The sequence below is a fragment of the Thalassophryne amazonica genome, chromosome 2, assembly GCF_902500255.1.
Source record: "Thalassophryne amazonica chromosome 2, fThaAma1.1, whole genome shotgun sequence".
In the NCBI taxonomy this organism is placed as follows: domain Eukaryota; kingdom Metazoa; phylum Chordata; class Actinopteri; order Batrachoidiformes; family Batrachoididae; genus Thalassophryne; species Thalassophryne amazonica.
The window spans coordinates 130,117,098-130,139,068 of NC_047104.1; the positions used below are offsets into that span (position 1 = coordinate 130,117,098).

Sequence of the window (21,971 nt, forward strand, 5' to 3'; positions counted from 1 at the left end):
TACACAACGGCGATGGTAGCTCAGTGGTAAAGTTTCTTGCTGGCAATCAGAGCTTTTGGAAAGTGCAGGTTCAAATCCCGTGGGTGGCATGTATTTTATATATTTTTTTATTTTCACAGCAGCTGGGTGATGTAGTTACACATGCTGCAGCTGCTCGCACTGTCTTCCTGCGTGCACGAAACCATTGCAGCATGTATTTTTTATTAATGTTTTTTTTCGTGTATTCGGGAGCTGTCATATGCAATGTGTAACCACATCGTGCAGCTGCTGCACTGTGTTCCCGTGTGCACGAAACCATTGCAGCGGCATCATGCATGCCTACCCGTCGGCTCGATGTTTTCGTGGTTCACTCATACGAGCTGTTCTGCCGTGACTCGACCTGAGTTGTACTTATTCGTACTATGTGTGAAAGAGTGATACAATGTGATGCTGCCATATCATAATCACATCAACATATTGTAGAATAACAGAATGTGTGTCCCTGTGCGCTCGTATATGCTGCTTGGAGGGGAGAAGGAGGACAGAGGGCGTGTGCCCTTAGAGCACTTTGACCCTGCCCGTGGAAAGAAAAAAAATACAAACATATGAAGAGGCCACAATTCACAGTGACCCAAATGCTACCTTGTGCACATAAGTTCTTACACTGTGGCAAGTAGAGCGTGTACACTAAGGGTCCTATGTCACTGGCCGCAACTGTTTGAGAGCAGTTGGAGGTGTGAATTTGTGACCAAACACGCAAATGAGCAAGAGTGTCACAGTTGGTATCTCACTGAAGTGGCCACTTATAGCTGAAACAATGATGTCCCTGCTGGATCTACTGTCCTATCTTCCATGTTCAGTATATAATCCAATGCTGTATGCACTGACAGAATTATTTAATTATTGAACTTGTGCACACTAAATCAAACTGTGGGAACAGATTGTATGTTGTTTGCACAAATGGCAGGTCAAGCCCTACATTTATTTGTATTTTTTACCTACTCACTTCAGCAACACTTCAGACCCATACAGTCGATGACAGTGACATCACAGATCAAAGGATTATGGAAAGAACACAGTGACAGCAAATCAGCATAGAGAGTGTAGCACCTGGCCTTGATTTGCCCTAATTAAATAAATACATCAATGCTGTCTCAACGAAAACCTGACTTTTGAACTGCAGACAGAGACGGTGTCTTCACTCACTGTTGAGAAATTCCTGTGCCAACTGGAGGTCTGGAAATAAGCCTGAGACCACCCACCCCCACCCACCCACCCCCATGGGCCAACACTGGGCTTCACAACAAAACAGGCCTGTAACTCAGACTTCTTCAAAGGGAGCCCTTGCCTTTTTAACAGTTACATTTCGGTCACTATGAATTTCATGACATTATAATTGCTTCACGTCAGAATCTGCGCTTCTCCAGGCCAGGAGAGCCCAAATTTTATGACCTCACGCCAAGGCTAGAACCTCTCAAGACTGCAAGACGATATCCCTTCGACGATAACAGTGGCCATAAAACTTTGCGTCTTGATAACAGCTATTATCTTTAAGTCTAAGTGAAGAAAGACATTCTTTTAAAATAAAATAATTGCATCAGTATTCTTTGATTCATATACATATAAAGACTTCCATTGTTGTTTGTATTGATTAATCAAACGAAATGCTTTGCATATAATCATTCTATTATTGACATGTGCTCATTGTAACTGATGTGTATTTAAGTGTGATATTTCTGCATTAGCAATATGTTGATGGTGAAGTATTCTGTTTATTCAAAGGATGCGTTTAAGTGATGATTAATAAGGTGTATCCATTTGAGTGTCTTAGAACAATATTATACCAAAATAGTTAATGTTTTTAAATAGTTGAATCATTTGGGTCTGCCCTGTGAACACATGAAGTATTCTGTGAGATTACACACCCTAAATGGGCGGAGTTTGGTGACGTCAGTCCCCCTTAAAAAGTTAGAACAGAGTGCCGCCTCTCTCTTCTACCTCTCTTTGCTCCTCTCTTTTGTCTCTCTTGCCTCGCTCTTTTCCTTTCTAAAATGCTTAATTATTTTTGGGTCATCAAGGCCCCATGCTAAGCTAACCTAGCTGAAGCTACCACGTGGCATTCATTCTTTGTTTTATTCTTGTCTCAATTTTTGAGAATTTTAACCTGATGTTTTAAGGTGCGTCAAGTCTTTTTCGAAGTTTTAAGAGAACTTCCAAGCTGAACTTTTCAAAATAATAGCGAATTTACAGAAAATAAATTTTTCCTTTCCTGTCGGCTATTTTTCCAATGCTCTTAAAGTTTTTTTTTTTTTTTAAATTCACGAAGACCTTTAATCTGGCTCCAACAAATTTTTAAAAGCTACCAGAAACCATTTTCAACAAACGCCTTCCACCTCTGGGGTCCAACAAGCTGACGACCTGACTGCAAGCAGCCATCCTTGTTGTGTGGGCCGCTGAAGAGGAGGTACTGCTGGCCCACCACCACCAGTCGGCGCCCTGCTTGGAGTGCGGGCTTCAAGCATGAGAGGGCGCCGAGACAGAGTGACAGCTGTCACTCATTTACACCAGCTGTCAACAATCACCATCATCCCTATAAAAGCCGGATCATTACTCCACCTCCTCGCCGACAAATCAACTACCGTCGAAGGTAACCTTCTCTGCTGATTATCGTTGTATCTAACATTGTTCTGTGTGTAGCCGTATTCCTGTGGATTGAGTCTGAAGCTGGATTGGCGGATAGTGGGAGTGCGACGTTCTTCGCCTCTTACTCCATCCAGGGAAGAGACTAACAGGAGCTGCACGGGTGAAATTGTGTCTGGAGGTGGAGGTTTTCCCTCCTGGAAGATCTGTGGAAAAAGGATTACTGGGTGTGTGGATACACACTCACCATAACTGTCTTTTCATCTTCTGCCAGCAGTACCAGGGTCTGCAACAGATGACGGTGACCACCTGGGGACTCAGGACTTGGCGGCTCCGGTGTTCTTCAGGCCGTTGGTGGTGGAAGCTGTGTGGGTCCCGGCTCGCCGATCGCCAGAGGTCTCCTATCTTCAAGTCTGCCCGCACGTCACCTTGTGTACAATTGGCATTATCTTTGTCTGTATTCAGTTGTGCGTTTCACAACATTAAATTGTTACTCTTTGTCTTATCCATTGTCCGTTCATTTGCGCCCCCTGTTGCGGGTCCGTGTTACGACCCTCTCCCAACAGGATTTCTCGGCCGTTCGTCATGGATCCCGAGGGGCGTCAGCCACAGCTTGAACAGCCAATGGGAGAACAAGGAGCGCAGGCGTCAGCAGGAGGCGTGGTAAGTGATCTGCAGCAAATCCTTACCGCTTTCACCGCTCAGTTAAATCTGGTAACCGAGCAGAATGCAGTTCTCAATCGGAGGGTGGAGGCTCTCACCGCCAGAGTGGAAGCGCGCGACTCGAGCTCTGCTGCAGTGACTCCTCCTGCTGGCTCTGGGCCACAGATAGACGTTCCACTGGCCGTTCAACAAACCCCCCCACCGTCCCCTGAAGCTTACATAAGCCCTCCAGAACCGTACGGAGGCTGTGTCGAAACGTGCGCAGACTTCTTAATGCAGTGTTCGCTTGTTTTTGCACAGCGTCCAGTTATGTACGCATCAGATGCCAGCCGGGTGGCTTATGTGATTAATCTGCTTCGAGGTGAGGCACGCGCTTGGGCTATGGCGCTTTGGGAACAGAATTCGTGGCTCCTGACGTCATACGCTGGGTTTGTACGGGAATTCAAACAGGTGTTTGATCATCCCAACAGAGGCGAGACCGCCTCGAGCGTGCTGCTGTCAATGAGACAGGGGCGCCGAAGCGCAGCTGATTATGCAGTCGACTTCCGCATCGCGGCTGCGAGGTCCGGCTGGAATAATGTTGCGCTCCGCGCCACCTGCATAAACAGACTGTCTCCAGTTCTGAAGGAGCATTTACTGGCTAAGGAGGAACCGCAAGACTTCGATGGGCTTGTCAATTTGGTTATACGCTTAGACAACCGGTTGAATGAACACCGTCGGGAGCAGGCCGGGGGGCGTGGTCGGGCACAAGCCGTCCCTCTCTCCTCCGGGTCCGAAAGGGTGTCGTCTTCCCCACGTTCCACTGCCAGAGGGCTCCGTGTGGCAACAGCTCCCCCTGCTGACGAAGCTATGGACACGAGCAGGGCCAAATTAAAACTGGGTTAAGGAACTGGGTTAAGGGTGGGCCATAATATGTACACGGGGAAAACCCATAAATCTGCACGAATCCCAGTAACAATCCTGAGTGGGTATTTAACCCTTCACGCCCCAGCACTGGTAGACACGGGGTCAGAAGGGAATCTGCTGGATAGCAGATGGGCCAGGGAAGTAGGGCTTCCTCTGGTGGCTCTGCCTTCACCATTGAAGGTGCGAGCACTAGATGGCACTCTACTCCCGTTAATTACAGATCAGACACAGCCAGTAACCTTGGTTGTGTCTGGGAATCACAGGGAGGAGATCATGTTTTTTGTGACACCTTCTACCTCCCTAGTGATTCTGGGATTTCCATGGATGGTGAAGCACAATCCCCGGATTGATTGGCCGTCTGGGGTGGTGACGCAGTGGAGCGAAACCTGCCACCGGGAGTGTCTTGGATCCTCGGTTCCACCCGGAATTACAGCTAAAGAGGAGGTCAAAGTCCCCCCCAATCTGACGGCGGTGCCCGAGGTGTACCACGATCTTGCTGACGTCTTCAGCAAAGATCTGGCACTCACTCTTCCCCCGCACCGACCGTACGATTGTGCCATCAATTTGATTCCGGGCGCTGAGTACCCGTCCAGTAGATTGTACAACCTCTCACGTCCGGAACGCGAATCGATGGAGACCTACATCCGGGACTCCTTAGCCGCCGGGTTGATTCGGAACTCCACCTCCCCGATGGGTGCGGGTTTCTTTTTTGTGGGTAAAAAAGATGGCGGACTCCGTCCATGCATTGACTACAGAGGGCTGAACGAGATTATGGTTCGCAATCGATACCCGTTGCCCCTGTTAGATTCGGTGTTCATGCCCCTGCATGGAGCCAAAATGTTCACCAAACTAGATCTTAGGAATGCGTACCACCTGGTTCTGATCCGGAAGGGAGACGAATGGAAGACGGCATTTAACACCCCGTTAGGTCATTTTGAGTACCTGGTCATGCCGTTCGGCCTCACTAATGCCCCCGCGACGTTCCAAGCATTGGTTAATGACGTCTTGCGGGACTTCCTGCACCGGTTTGTCTTCGTATATCTGGATGATATACTCATCTTTTCTCCGGACCCTGAGACTCATGTCCAGCATGTACGTCAGGTCCTGCAGCGGTTACTAGAAAACCGGTTGTTTGTGAAGGGCGAGAAGTGAGTTCCACCGCACTACTTTGTCCTTCCTGGGGTTCATCATCTCCTCCAACTCCGTCGCCCCGGATCCGGCCAAGGTTGTGGCGGTGAGAGATTGGCCCCAACCAACAAGCCGTAGGAAGCTGCAACAGTTCCTCGGCTTTGCAAATTTCTACCGGAGGTTCATTAAAGGTTACAGTCAGGTTGTTAGCCCCCTGACTGCCCTGACCTCCACTAAAGTCCCCTTCACCTGGTCGGATCGGTGCGAAGCCGCGTTTAGGGAGATCAGGGGCCTCCTCCAGCCCCTGCCTGTGCCTCATCGCCCCTGGTCTCACATCGGCCTGGACTTCGTCACGGACCTCCCGCCGTCCCAGGGTAACACCGTCATCCTCACGATAGTGGACCGGTTCTCCAGGGCGGCTCACTTCGTGGCCCTCCTGAAGCTCCCAACAGCCCAGGAGACAGCAGACCTCCTGGTCCACCACGTCGTGCGTCTGCATGGGATACCATCGGACATCGTTTCGGATCGTGGTCCCCAGTTCTCCTCGCAAGTCTGGAGGAGTTTTTGTAAGGAACTGGGGGCCACCGTGAGTCTCTCGTCCGGGTATCACCCACAGACGAACGACCAGGCAGAGCGGGCGAACCAGGAGTTGGAACAGGCTCTCCGCTGCGTAACCTCCGCGCATCCGGCGGCTTGGAGTGACCATCTGGCCTGGATCGAGTACGCCCACAATAGCCAGGTCTCATCTGCTACCGGCCTCTCCCCTTTCGAGGCGTGTTTGGGGTATCAGCCCCCATTGTTTCCACTTGTGGAGGGAGAGGTCGGGGTCCCCTTGGTCCAGGCCCACCTGCGGAGGTGCCGTCGGGTGTGGCGGACCGCCCGTTCTGCCCTGTTGCAGGCCCGGACGAGGGCTAAGGCCCATGCAGATCGCCGGCGTTCCCCGGCCCCTGCATACCAGCCTGGGCAGGAGGTGTGGTTATCAACTAAGGACATCCCACTGCAGGTGGAATCGCAAAAACTCAAAGACCGGTTCATCGGACCATTCCCAATACTCAAGATCCTCAGTCCGGCCGCAGTGAAGCTAAAACTCCCGGCTTCACTGCGGATTCACCCAGTTTTTCATGTCTCTAGGTTAAAACCATACCACGCCTCACCACTCTGCACTCCTGGACCCGTACCACCTCCTGCCCGTATCATCGACGGGGAGCCGGCATGGACTGTTCGTCGGAAGGGCCGGGGTTTTCAATATCTGGTGGACTGGGAGGGGTACGGACCCGAAGAACGCTCCTGGGTGAAGAGGAGCTTCATCCTGGACCCGGCCCTCCTGGCCGATTTCTACCGCCGACACCCGGACAAGCCTGGTCGGGCGCCAGGAGGCGCCCGTTGAGGGGGGGGTCCTGTTGTGTGGGCCGCTGAAGAGGTACTGCTGGCCCACCACCACCAGTCGGTGCCCTGCTTGGAGTGCGGGCTTCAAGCATGAGAGGGCGCCGAGACAGAGTGACAGCTGTCACTCATTTACACCAGCTGTCAACAATCACCGTCATCCCTATAAAAGCCGGATCATTACTCCACCTCCTCACCGAGAAATCAACTACCGTCGAAGGTAACCTTCTCTGCTGATTATCGTTGTATCTAACATTGTTCTGTGTGCAGCCGTATTCCTGTGGATTGAGTCTGAAGCTGGATTGGCGGATAGTGGGAGTGCGACGTTCTTCGCCTCTTACTCCATCCAGGGAAGAGACTAACAGGAGCTGCACGGGTGAAATTGTGTCTGGAGGTGGAGATTTTCCCTCCTGGAAGATCTGTAGAAAAAGGATTACTGGGTGTGTGGATACACACTCACCATAACTGTCTTTTCATCTTCTGTCAACAGTACCAGGGTCTGCAACAGAAGACGGTGACCACCTGGGGACTCAGGACTTGGCGGCTCCGGTGTTCTTCAGGCCGTTGGTGGTGGAAGCTGTGTGGGTCCCGGCTCGCCGATCGCCAGAGGTCTCCTATCTTCGAGTCTGCCCGCACGTCACCTTGTGTACAATTGGCATTATCTTTGTCTGTATTCAGTTGTGCGTTTCACAACATTAAATTGTTACTCTTTGTCTTATCCATTGTCCGTTCATTTGCGCCCCCTGTTGCGGGTCCGTGTTACGACCCTCTCCCAACAATCCTGTTGGTAAAGCCAGCCGACACAAGCCTTTGGGATCACCCGGGGAGACCACTGAGTTAAACCCTAACCCAAGTGAGCATGCTGCAGGACCTACCTCAACAACGGATGGACAGATCATCCGAACCACCCTTTCAACGGATCAACTAAGTGACCCAGTTAAAGGTTCCAGAAAAAGGGTTTGGTTGTCAATGGATACAAGGTGGCTTCTTTTTAAACATATTCATAGGTTTGTTTAATCATTTTCTTAAAAATAATTGGCTTCAAACTTCATCATTAAATTCTAATCAGATTTATTCACTTAAAGTCTTTAAGCTTCATCTCTCGCTTTCAGCATTTCATGAGTTAAGCAAATTGTGTCCATAAATGAACTTATTTAATCACTGTCCACAAAAATGCCAGTAAACTGTTCATTTCTTGTATATTTGTAAATAAATTGGAAATATTTCTGCTGTGGTTCATTTTGTGTTCAGAAGGAAACCTTTGGTCAATCATATCATAGAATTCAGACTTTCAGACTTGAGACTGATTAATTCAATTGAGACTGATTGATTAATTTGAGACTGATAAATTAATGAATGTTTAAATTAAAGTACCTATGCTTCAAATAGGTGGTGCCCCAAGTAAATTAAAAATTAAATAATAATTATTAAACCCTAAAATTGTTAATTATTTTGGTGATCCATTAAATGAGTCCTAAGCCAATCTAATTCAATTTGGGAGTTTAACTACTTATTCACTACATTTTATTTTGGTGCTCCGGTGTGAGCCGATCTAGAATTGGCCAATTTTGTTACATCTTTATGGTCCCCCGTTGGGAGGCTACATATTTGTTACAAGAGGCACTGTGACATCACTGGCTGGTCTCTCTCTGGCTGCTAATCCAACATTTTTTGAATGTTTATAAGAACAAAGTGACATTGTATTGTATTTTGAATTTTGTATTGCAATAATACTCCCCCACCATACTTAAGCATGGTTGGATTGAAGGATAAAGAAATAATCTAGTTCCAGGTTTGAAAAGATGAACAGAGTTGGTTTTCTTTGGAATCATCAAAAGTAACTGACAGATGAATATCAGTCTTTGTCAACAGCCCTATTGTTGTCCTTAGGACAATTATCTTTAAAGGTTTTTCATAGTCGTGTAGACCAACAGAATATGTAGTCCATACTAGAATTTACCTTGCAGGGGATTAAAGGTCAAGTCATGCCAGCCTGATTTTGCTCATATTTGAAATGTGGGCTCGAACAAACCACTCCCCCTGCCTGATATACTGATGTATGAATTTTGTTTAACCACTGTTGAAGGTTTTAGTGGCGCATGCTTTTTCTACTGATCCTCACATGTAATGTGGTAATAACCTGCTCCCTCCCTGTTCAGTGGCCTATGCCTTCGAGATGTGTGACATTCTGAACAACGACCTGTTCTCTGGCTGCCACGAGTATCTCAGCCCAACACCCTTTCATCACCAGTGCCGCTCTGATACCTGTAAATGCGGGACACCGTGCCTCTGCTCGGCCCTGGCCCACTACGCTCGCCAGTGCCGCAGATTCTCCATCATCATCAACTTCAGACTGCATGTACCTGACTGTGGTGAGTTCTCATCTTATTCTAACATTAGCTCTTTTTGTGTGCGGATTTCTCCTGCCACTCTTATTTATAGGTAGACTTGATTTCTGATGTGTTGACCGATAGCGTGATTAGCCATGGTGGTGTCCCACAGTTTGTTTTCTATTTTACTGTTATTTATTGATGTTGGAGAGCTACTGAACCCTACAGGGAAATCAGGGAGCATACATATCATTCCTTTCAGACATGACATTTGTCAAAGTGTGAATGATGAGTTCATCTAAATGCCATGTAGGTCACTTCAATTCAATTCAATTTTTTTTTTTTATATAGCGCCAAATCACAACAAACAGTTGCCCCAAGGCGCTTTATATTGTAAGGCAAGGCCATACAATAATGATGTAAAACCCCAACGGTCAAAACGACCCCCTGTGAGCAAGCACTTGGCTACAGTGGGAAGGAAAAACTCCCTTTTAACAGGAAGAAACCTCCAGCAGAACCAGGCTCAGGGAGGGGCAGTCTTCTGCTGGGACTGGTTGGGGCTGAGGGAGAGAACCAGGAAAAAGACATGCTGTGGAGGGGAGCAGAGATCGATCACTAATGATTAAATGCAGAGTGGTGCATACAGAGCAAAAAGAGAAAGAAACAGTGCATCATGGGAACCCCCCAGCAGTCTACGTCTATAGCAGCATAACTAAGGGATGGTTCAGGGTCACCTGATCCAGCCCTAACTATAAGCTTTAGCAAAAAGGAAAGTTTTAAGCCTAATCTTAAAAGTAGAGAGGGTGTCTGTCTCCCTGATCTGAATTGGGAGCTGGTTCCACAGGAGAGGAGCCTGAAAGCTGAAGGCTCTGCCTCCCATTCTACTCTTACAAACCCTAGGAACTACAAGTAAGCCTGCAGTCTGAGAGCGAAGCGCTCTATTGGGGTGATATGGTACTACGAGGTCCCTAAGATAAGATGGGACCTGATTATTCAAAACCTTATAAGTAAGAAGAAGAATTTTAAATTCTATTCTAGAATTAACAGGAAGCCAATGAAGAGAGGCCAATATGGGTGAGATATGCTCTCTCCTTCTAGTCCCCGTCAGCACTCTAGCTGCAGCATTTTGAATTAACTGAAGGCTTTTTAGGGAACTTTTAGGACAACCTGATAATAATGAATTACAATAGTCCAGCCTAGAGGAAATAAATGCATGAATTAGTTTTTCAGCATCACTCTGAGACAAGACCTTTCTGATTTTAGAGATATTGCGTAAATGCAAAAAAGCAGTCCTACATATTTGTTTAATATGCGCTTTGAATGACATATCCTGATCAAAAATGACTCCAAGATTTCTCACAGTATTACTAGAGGTCAGGGTAATGCCATCCACAGTAAGGATCTGGTTAGACACCATGTTTCTAAGATTTGTGGGGCCAAGTACAATAACTTCAGTTTTATCTGAGTTTAAAAGCAGGAAATTAGAGGTCATCCATGTCTTTATGTCTGTAAGACAATCCTGCAGTTTAGCTAATTGGTGTGTGTCGTCTGGCTTCATGGATAGATAAAGCTGGGTATCATCTGCGTAACAATGAAAATTTAAGCAATACCGTCTAATAATACTGCCTAAGGGAAGCATATATAAAGTGAATAAAATTGGTCCTAGCACAGAACCTTGTGGAACTCCATAATTAACTTTAGTCTGTGAAGAAGATTCCCCATTTACATGAACAAATTGTAATCTATTAGACAAATATGATTCAAACCACCGCAGCGCAGTGCCTTTAATACCTATGGCATGCTCTAATCTCTGTAATAAAATTTTATGGTCAACAGTATCAAAAGCAGCACTGAGGTCTAACAGAACAAGCACAGAGATGAGTCCACTGTCCGAGGCCATAAGAAGATCATTTGTAACCTTCACTAATGCTGTTTCTGTACTATGATGAATTCTAAAACCTGACTGAAACTCTTCAAATAGACCATTCCTCTGCAGATGATCAGTTAGCTGTTTTACAACTACCCTTTCAAGAATTTTTGAGAGAAAAGGAAGGTTGGAGATTGGCCTATAATTAGCTAAGATAGCTGGGTCAAGTGATGGCTTTTTAAGTAATGGTTTGATTACTGCCACCTTAAAAGCCTGTGGTACATAGCCAACTAACAAAGATAGATTGATCATATTTAAGATCGAAGCATTAAATAATGGTAGGGCTTCCTTGAGCAGCCTGGTAGGAATGGGGTCTAATAAACATGTTGATGGTTTGGATGAAGTAACTAATGAAAATAACTCAGACAGAACAATCGGAGAGAAAGAGTCTAACCAAATACCGGCATCACTGAAAGCAGCCAAAGATAACGATACGTCTTTGGGATGGTTATGAGTAATTTTTTCTCTAATAGTTAAAATTTTGTTAGCAAAGAAAGTCATGAACTCATTACTAGTTAAAGTTAATGGAATACTCAGCTCAATAGAGCTCTGACTCTTTGTCAGCCTGGCTACAGTGCTGAAAAGAAACCTGGGGTTGTTCTTATTTTCTTCAATTAGTGATGAGTAGAAAGATGTCCTAGCTTTACGGAGGGCTTTTTTATAGAGCAACAGACTCTTTTTCCAGGCTAAGTGAAGATCTTCTAAATTAGTGAGACGCCATTTCCTCTCCAACTTACGGGTTATCTGCTTTAAGCTACGAGTTTGAGAGTTATACCATGGAGTCAGACACTTCTGATTTAAAGCTCTCTTTTTCAGAGGAGCTACAGCATCCAAAGCTGTCTTCAATGAGGATGTAAAACTATTGACGAGATACTCTATCTCCCTTACAGAGTTTAGGTAGCTACTCTGCACTGTGTTGTTATATGGCATTAGAGAACATAAAGAAGGAATCATATCCTTAAACCTAGTTACAGCGCTTTCTGAAAGACTTCTAGTGTAATGAAACTTATTCCCTACTGCTGGGTAGTCCATCAGAGTAAATGTAAATGTTATTAAAAAATGATCAGACAGAAGGGAGTTTTCAGGGAATACTGTTAAGTCTTCTATTTCCATACCATAAGTCAGAACAAGATCTAAGATATGATTAAAGTGGTGGGTGGACTCATTTACTTTTTGAGCAAAGCCAATAGAGTCTAATAATAGATTAAATGCAGTGTTGAGGCTGTCATTCTCAGCATCTGTGTGGATGTTAAAATCGCCCACTATAATTATCTTATCTGAGCTAAGCACTAAGTCAGACAAAAGGTCTGAAAATTCACAGAGAAACTCACAGTAACGACCAGGTGGACGATAGATAATAACAAATAAAACTGGTTTTTGGGACTTCCAATTTGGATGGACAAGACTAAGAGACAAGCTTTCAAATGAATTAAAGCTCTGTCTGGGTTTTTGATTAATTAATAAGCTGGAATGGAAGATTGCTGCTAATCCTCCACCCCGGCCCGTGCTACGAGCATTCTGACAGTTAGTGTGACTCGGGGGTGTTGACTCATTTAAACTAACATATATACTAACACTTGGCTGTATAGCTCTTATTATTACTCCACATGGCAACATGCAGGATGGAGGACATGATAGTTTGACAGAATGAAGAATTTTTAACTTAACCCTCTGAGGTCTAGGGGTATTTTCCACATTTTTCCATATGTTCAATAATTCCCCTTTTCCCCATCGGTTTCCTACTAAGAACCATGACCCTGAGGTACTTGAACTCCTTCACTTGGGACAAGACCTCATTCCCTACACAGAGTTGGCAGTCCATTGGTTTCCTGCTGAGAACCATGGCCTCAGATTTAGAGGTGCTGATCCTCATCCCAGCCACTTCACACTCGGATGTGAACCGACCCAGTGAGTGTTGGAGGTCACATGCCGATGAAGCCAACTGGACCACATCATCTGCAAAAAGCAGTGATGAGACCCTGAGCCCAACAAACTGGAAACCCTCCTCCCCCCAACTACGCCTTGATATCCTGTCCATGAATATCACAGACAGGATTGGTGACAAGGTGCAGTCCTGGAATAGACCAACCCCCACCGGAAACGAGTCCGACTTACTGCCGAGAAACTGAATACAGCTCTCACTTTGTGTGTACAGAGATTGGATGGTCCTGAGAAGGGACCACCTCACTCCATACTCCCGCAGCACCTCCCACAGTATGTCCCACGGTACCCGATCATACACCTTCTCCAAGTCCACAAAGTACATGTAGACTGGATGGGCATACTCCCAGGCACCCACCAGGATCGTTGTGAGAGTGAAGAGCTGGTCGGGAACCCTTATTTAAATATGGGGACCACCACACCAGTTTGCCAATCCTTAGGCACTGTCCCAGACCTCAGTGCAATGTTGAAGAGACGTCTCATCCAAAACAGTCCCTCCACACCCAGAGCCTTCATTTCTGGATGGATCTCATCAACCCCCGGGGCCTTGCCACTGAGGAGTTGTTTGACTACCTAAGTGATTTACACCAGGGAAATTGATGATAATCCTCCATCAGCTTCCAGCACTGCCCCTACTCTAGAGGGCACTCCAGTCTGATGCAGGAGTTCCTCAAAGTGTTCCTTCCACCAATTACACCATTACATCCTCAGTTGGGGTCAACAGAGTCCCATCCTGCTGCAGACAGCTTGGATGGTTCCTGTTTTCCCCTCCTGAGGTGCCTCACAGTCAATCAGAAGCACTTTGTTGCTGGTTGAAAGTCCTTCTCCATGGTTGCTCTGAACTCCTCCCACACCCGCTGCTTTGCCTCCCCCATAGCAGAGGCTGCCGCCCTTTGGGCCTGTCGGTACCTTGCAACTGCCTCCAGAGTCCTCAGAGATAACAAATCCCGGAAGGACTCCTTCTTCAGTCGGACGGCTTCCCTGCCCACAAGTGTCCACCACAGTGTTCGAGGTTTGACGCCCCTTGAGGCACCTAAGACCTTCAGGCCACAGCTCCCCACTGCAGCTTCAGCAGTGGAAGCTTTGAAGATCGCCCATTCTGGTTCAGTGCCCCCAACCTCCACAGTGATGCTACAAAAGCTCCGCCGGAGGTGTGGTTTGACGATCTGTTGGACATTGGGCTCCTCCAGATGTTCCCAGTTGACCCACACTATCCGTTTGGGTTTAGCAGGTCTGTCCAAAGTCCTCCCCCACCCTCTGATCCAGCTCACCACCAGATGGTGATCAGTTGACAGCTCTGCCCCTCTCTTCACCTGAGTGTCCAGAACATGCGGCCTCAGATCAGATGATACGATCACAAAATCGACCATCGATCTTTGGCCTAGGGTGCTTTGGTAACATGTACATTTATGAGCATCCTTATATTCGAACATGGTGTTCGTTATGGACAGACACGACTAGCACAGAAGTCCAATAACAAACGACCATTCGAGTTTAGATTGGGGAGGCCGTTCCTTCCAATCACACCTTTCCAGGTGTCTGTCATTGCCCATGTGTGCGTTGAAGTCCCCCAGCAGAACAATCGAGTCCCCTACTGGAGCCCCATACAGAACTCCATTCTGGGATTCCAAGAAGGCCAAATACTCCAAACTGCTATTTGGTGCATACGCACAAACAACAGTGTTTTCCTCCTGGCCACCCGAAGGCACAGGGAGGTGATCCTCTCATCTACCGGGGTAAACTCCAATGTAGTGGCGCTCAGCTGGGGACTTGTGAGTATCTCCAAACCCGCCTGGCACCTCACACCCTGGGCAACTCCAGAGAAGAATAAGGGCCAACCCCTATCAAGGAGAGTGGATCCAGAGCTGAGGCTGTACATTTAGGTGAGTCCGACCAGATCTAACTGGTATCACTCCACTCCTTGCACCAGCTCTGGCTTGTTCCCCCACAGCGAGGTGACCTTCCTCACCCCCAGAGCTAGCCCCTGCTGCCGGGGTCTGGTCTGCCAAGACCCTTGACTTTCATTGCCACCCATGGGAGAGCGCACCCAACACCAGCGGTTCCCCCTGCAGATGGTGAGCCCACAGGGTGGAGATGGAAGGTCCGTGTTGCCTTTTCGAGCTGTGCCTGACTGGGCTCCGTGGCAAGCCCAGCCACTAGGCACTCGCTGACGGGCCCTCCACCCAGGCCTGGCTCCAAATGGGGGCCCCGGGCTTCCTCCGAGCCGGGTCGCATTTCCTATAGCTCGTTTTTTCATGGTGTCTTACAAGTAAATGTCTAAAAGGAAAATATGTAATTTTGTGTTTTTGAGTACATTTTTGCATGTCACTCTGCATTTACCAAATGTTAGATGTACAATGGCCATGCATTGCATTTAAAATGTTGGGAATAATATCAGCTTTCAAAGGACTCATATTTGTCTAGAACACTGTATAATAATAATATGTATAATAATTAGGCTCTAAACCTGAAATAATGAAGTGTTTTTAGAAAATTCTTCAAATCTTTACTGTAAATGGACCTTTGTTCATATGGACGAGCTGGTTTGATACTAGAAACAACCTTTATGAAAGTCTTTGGGTCACAAAAGTCATGTCATGTAATATATTAAGTATATTGAAGAACAGTGTATAATGATGTCCAAAATGAAAATTATTACAGCCATGTTATTTCGCAGATTGAGTGAAAATGCTGTCAGTCACAGTCTCTAGATTACCAATTTTTTGAGTAATTTAGATAAAATGACACTAAATAAAGAATGCATATCAAGTTTCATTCATTCTATTTTCATTAATTTATTTTTCAGAGCCGCCCATGTTCACTATTCATATCCATTACGTTATGTTGACTATTTACCACAAATAACTAATAGAGAGGGATTTATGATCATTGACAGAAATGTAGTCATTTTTGTCAAACACAGACACTGCTAAACCAGCTCTCGCTTTGCGCTGTGCACAGCTGCACCAGACATTCACATAACAGCCATTTGAAACATTCTCTGAATGTAAAACAAAGGTGAAAGGAGAGGAGAAGGTGACAGACCCATGTGACATTCTCCAGCCTCCAGGATTTGCTGTGAGGCACATATCAACTTGTGAGAGGGTTAGTTTTAAAGCTGACAGTTTATTTTTAGGAAGTGGTCGAATGGCATCTGTGACGTTTCCATTATCATCAATTACAAAAACCTACAATGAAAAACAGAGTCAGATGTGCCACTGCATCCATTGAACTCAAAGAGTTAAAAAGACCTCTAAGTGATGGGTCTCAGTGTGGAGTGGTGGACCTTGTATTTTCACCCCTTAAAGAATTTGTATGTGAGGTCCATACCAAAGGCCAGCTGAAAAGCTACACTTTATATGCATGGTGCATTCAAGGTGCTCAGTGGACAATCTTCACACATAGCAGTGGATGCTACAGGTGTTAATTCAACTGCAATAACAGTCACTACCCATGGAGCATTATGTCTGTTTTGCCTGCTGATCCCATGCATGCGTGTTATGTGCTGTGATTCAGAAACTGGGCTACTGTTGGGCAAAGAAGGTGAAAGAGAAGCAGAGTATGTCTGACAACAACGGTATAGGAGGGAAGTTAGAAGTGTGGAAGTGAGAGTTGGGACATTGAATGTTGCTGGTGTGACTGGTAAAGGGAGAGAGTTGACTGATATGATGGAGAGGAGATAGGACATATTGCGTGTGCAAGAGTCTTAAGTGGAAGGTGAAGTAAGGCCAGAAGCATCTGAATTAAGTTAAAACAGTTTATCGTGGTGTAGATGGGAGCAGAAATGGTGTCAGAGCCATTTTGAAGGAAGAGTCTGCTAAGAGTGCATTGGAGGTGAACTGAGTGTCTGAAATTAAAGGTGTGTTGAGGAATGTCATCAGCGCAGATGGTCCACAAGTGGGTTGTAAGATGCAAAGATTTCTCCAGTGAGATGAGGTGGTGGAGACTGGAGAGTGTGTCCAAGAATGAAAGACAGGTGAATGCAGGTGACTTCAATGGGCATGTTGGTGAAGGAAACAGAGGTAATGAAGAAGTAACGGGTAGATATGGTAGCGAGCAGGGGAATGTGGAAGGGCAGATGGTATCAGGAATGGTGGACAGAAATGTCTGGACACAATTGCAGGACTCGACAACGTAGTTTTGGTTCGTAAAGGCGTTTACTGAAGGATTCAGTGGGGTCCGGGACAGCAAGGCAGTCCAAAACAAGCAAACAGATCAAACACATCAGGCTTAAGGCGTGGTCAATACAAACAGGCAGGTGGTCGAAACACAACGTGGTAGCAGGACTTGGAGACATGGAACACAAGGCTGGAAGCAAAGGCACAAGGCGCAACAATCTGGCAAAGGAGTAGTGCCACCAGTGGGACATAAATACACCCAGGTGATGAGATGCAGATTAGAAACAGGTGTATGGAAAGATCCAGACTGGGTGTGGCCAAAACCGAGTGCAGCGCCCACCACCAAGCACCAAGGGACACAGACAAGAGAGACAGGGACAGAAAAAGAGCAGGCAGGAAAAACCCAACACCGAGAAACCATAAAAACCTAAACTAAACAACACAGAGCACAGGTACAAAGCATGACAGATGGTGGGAGATTTTGAAAAAAGGAGGGAAAAACATTGCAAGAGGGAAAAACATTGATTGTGAGGGGAAGGAGGGTGTAAAAGGAAAAAGAGACAAACAGCTCAGTTTTTTAAATCTGTTTTATTCTTTTACTTGGGTCTTTTAATTGTGTATATGAATCTTTTAATTTACTCATTTTAATTTTGAACTGTTTTGTGTGAGGCGTCTTGAGGCAACTTCTGTTGTGATTTGGTGTGTTATAAATCGAATAAATTGAATTGAAATTGAATTGGTGTTATGATTTGGAAAGTGATCCTCGTGCTGTAACGTTTCAGGAAACCTGCCCTTCATCAGACGGGCAGAAATGTTATGTTTTGTTAAATAAAGCCTTTTTTGTATTGGAGCACTGTTTCATTTTGAATGTAGTGATATGAGTCGAATTGACTGCTGGCATGGGATAACAAGCTCATACTGTTGGTTAAATTATAAGATACGCTCCATGCTGTTAGTGTCTATGAACAATAATGATTTCATTTCAAAAGTTGAAATTTTCTGACCGTCGTTGTTAATGTCTCCATCACAGCGGTTACGTGTCCAGCCAACATGCAGTATGGGACCTGTGTGTCTTCCTGTCAGCGCCGCTGCTCTGCCCTCTCTGTCCCACAGCACTGTGGCGAGGAGTGTGAGGAAGGCTGTGCCTGCCCACAGGGCTCCTTCTACAACCACCGGACACACACCTGCGTGCACAGGTAAGGCTGGCTATGTGGGCAGCGCCACTCTGGCTCTGAACAGAATTAAGTCATTAATACATGAATCAAAATCATTAAGTTAAATTGCATGTATTTGCACTCCAAGAGGAACTTTTCTTTACTGTTTGAATGCACATAGTCAAAGGTATTAATTTGTGTGTCGTGCTGCCGGGTTGGAGTTGGCAGCAAGGAGTCCTTGTTGTGTGTGGGAGCACCTCCAGCTCTGCCTGCTGCCGAGTTGCAGAAGGTTGAGAAAGTTGTTAAACTGCTAACTGGCTGAATTCACTGCACTAAACAAATCCTTTCAAAGTGAGTTTTGTATCTGCTCTGAAGTTGAGGGTCAGCCTTTAAGTGGAAAGCCTGTAGACATTGTAGAACCAGTGGACCTCAGTAATTGTGCTCTCCCTTTCAGCCTGCTCTGCCCTTGAAGAAATGCAGCTTAATTCCACATAAATGTCCCAGGTTTTTTTACATCTTAGTGCAGCATGGTGCTTTACTTACCATGTGATAAAGTTACAACAAGGAGTTCATGATGAAACCCCCCTTTCATTCCCATTCGGGCTGGAGAAGACACAGGTATCTGATAACCAGTGAGAGGGAATTTGCAATACAGAGACCGATGTGTCACACTAGTTTGTGTCTGACAACTTTTTTCAGACGCCACCAAAAATGATTTATTATAATATACAATATATACACCTTTCACCAAATGAAATATTATTTTCATTGCATGAATGAAAAAACATTATTTGTTTTATATAACACCTAAAATAGATCCTTGTCATTTGATATTTTATTAATTTATAAACAAGAGAAAAGGGACTTACATTTTGGTCTCCGTCACTGGTCCTTTGGGGTCAAGAGGTTCCAAACAGTCCAACATAAACTTTAAATAGCAATCTAATCCAATCCAAAATGAAACTTATCAGCTTTGGTAATAGCAACATCTCTCATGGTCTTAAAATGACAATGTAGTTTGTCTTGATTTCTTCATGTATAGAATTTTCCTGCTGCATTTGGACTGCATTCCTCAGTCCAGCGAAAAATCATGACAGAAATTTGTCATTCTTCATCCACAGTGCTCCTGCTTTTGCTACAGACGTCCCAGCAAATACTGCAAATGCCTCCAGACAGCTTATGGCGTACTGGATTTGTCAGGGTTTTTTTTGTGTTAATAGAATGAGCACTGTCAATAAGCACAATCAAATTGTCATCTGTGACCAAAACAAACCCTGCCTTGTTTTTAAACTAAGTGCCATTGCCATGTCAAAGGTTGCAAGAGTGCTAGTGTGAGTGCGTGGTCCATCAGTGCTTGATTGCTGCATGCACGAAAATGAAATAGGTTGTGTTTTTACATTCAGGTGGTTTGTGGCGTGCAAAACGTATGGAACCAAAATTGCACAGTAAATGGAACAAAATTTCAAATGGGACAAATGATCAATATTATTTGACATACAAACCACCAGTCAAATGACAAGGATCTATATAGGTGTTATATAATATGCAAATAATAAATGTTTATGAGATGCATGACTTGAAAGACAGTCAACTCAGTCAATTCAACTCAGGTCCACCATTCAACAAGGTGGAGCTGAGTTGAATGGGCACATCGGTTGTTTTTGGTTGCCTGTTTTTTAAAATGGATTTTACATTCCAAATATATTCAATTTTGTTAAGTGTGTTTGTGTTGCATACACATTATGGCTGCAATCCCAACAAAATATTTGAATGCAACCAGCATAAATAAATAGTCATAGTCAATAGTATACAAATAATGAACGTTTATGAGTTCAATGGTATGAATATTTCACCAAATTAAATATTCATACAATTGAAAGAATGTAAAAACATTCATTATTTGTTTTATATAACAGCTAAAATAGATCATTGTCATTTGATATTTTATGAATTCATAAATAACAGAAAAGGGACTTACATTTTGGTGTTCCACTGTGACGTGTAGTCCAGTGACGCTGTGCACTGACTTAGGACTTCCATAAAAAAAAGACTTTGTGTAGTTCCTCAGTCCATTTACCTACCATTTTCCTCTTCATTTACCTACTATAGACCAAGTTTAAATCACACCATGTCATCAGTAAACTGACTTATTCAAGCAGCCATACACACCACATTTCTCTCTCTCTCTCTCTCTCTCTCTCTCTCTCTCTCTCTCTCTCTCTCCCCCCCCCCCCCCCTCTGTTTTAGGAGTGAGTGTCCATGCAGGTTCCTGGGGGCAGATTACGAACCAGGAGATGTGATCATGACATCAGCAGGTGTTCAGTAAGATCTTCTTCATGTTTGTCTTTGTATTCTGATCTTTCAAAGCACTCTGATAAGAAGGCACACAGATAATGGATGGATGGATGGATGGATGGATAGTTGGATGGATGGGTGATGATGGAGGCCTGTCTTTATTCACCATGAATACGGGCACTCTTAAATGACTGCACACAAAGGTGGTTGTTTCCCCACTAGATGTTGTAGTTATGGCCATTCATGTTAGGCCATTGTCATTATCATGATATTTTACCCCACACAAACCAAAATTTGGGTAGGTGGTGGTGGGGGCGGGCTAATAGTCATCACCCTGCTGTCCATCCATCGGTCCATTAATCTTTTTTTAGTGCAGCACCCCATAAACCATTTGATGGATTTCAGTTAAATTTCACACAATGGTAGAACACCATATGAAGATTTACATGAAGGAAAATAATTATTGCCCAATATCTTGAAGAGGAGATAATCAGAATTTTGTGATTGATGCATCATATGATATTGACATTTTAACTGCAACTTCAACAATTTTATGGATTTCAGTGAAACTTCACACAGTGGCAGCACACCATATGAAGATGTGCATAATAAAAAATAATTACATTCTAACATTTTAAAGGAGAGATAATTAGACTTTTATTTTTTAATCATCATCAATCAGTCATCATCATTTGAATCAAAAATCATAATTTTTGCAATTACATTTACAGAGGTTGACCTATTTGTTAATTCAGGCGCTTAATTATATTTACTACCATACCACTGATATATTTAAAAAATCGGTAGTAATGGTATTTGGTACCAATTTGGTAATGGTATTTTTATTTTTTTACATGCGAGAGAGAGAGAGATAGAAATATTATGGGTATAAGTGTTTATTTCTTGCTAGCTTTTACAAAATATATGAGAAACGTGTTATATTTAGCCACAAACGAAGCAGGTTTGGAGTGCCAGAGAGACAAACCAGTGATGTCATGGTGCCACTCTACTTTGATTGGCTGTCACTCCCCCCCCCCCCCCCCCCCCCCAAAAAAAAATTAACAATGGTTTCCCTTGTCATCAAAGTAATCCCTTGCCTCTGTGGTTGTATCAGCTATTGATGAATGTTGATTCTTCACATAGTGTTGACTGAAATTCTTCCAAATTCCTCAAATCGTTTAATGATATTATGCACCATACAGGGAGAAATATACACATTTCCACCAATGTTCCTTTGATGTTCTATTGTTTTAAACATTTCATTAACTTTCTGATGCATTTGTTGACAAACTGGAGATTCTCTGCCCACCTTTTCTCCTTAAAGATGTAACCTTTCTTGGATACTGCATTTGTACCAAATCAAGACACAATCACCTGCTGATATCACCTGCCTACATCATGAATTAAATGTTTTTTTTAAGTCATTACAAGCTCACAGAAGCCACTGTCCCAATTTTTTTTGGAATGTGTTGTGGACCTTAAATGCAGGAATTGATGTATATTAACA

The 21,971-nt window shown here is 44.7% G+C and overlaps 1 protein-coding gene across 1 annotated transcript in view; it reads left to right on the forward strand.

Moving 5' to 3' along the window:
* otog (otogelin) overlaps positions 1-21,971 on the forward strand; it is a 336,135-nt gene that overhangs the window by 153,193 nt on the left and 160,971 nt on the right. The window contains exons 19-21 of the mRNA XM_034163547.1: positions 8,859-9,071; positions 18,046-18,211; positions 20,417-20,491. Coding sequence (XP_034019438.1) covers positions 8,859-9,071; positions 18,046-18,211; positions 20,417-20,491 — 454 coding nt within the window. The remainder of the gene's footprint in view (positions 1-8,858; positions 9,072-18,045; positions 18,212-20,416; positions 20,492-21,971) is intronic.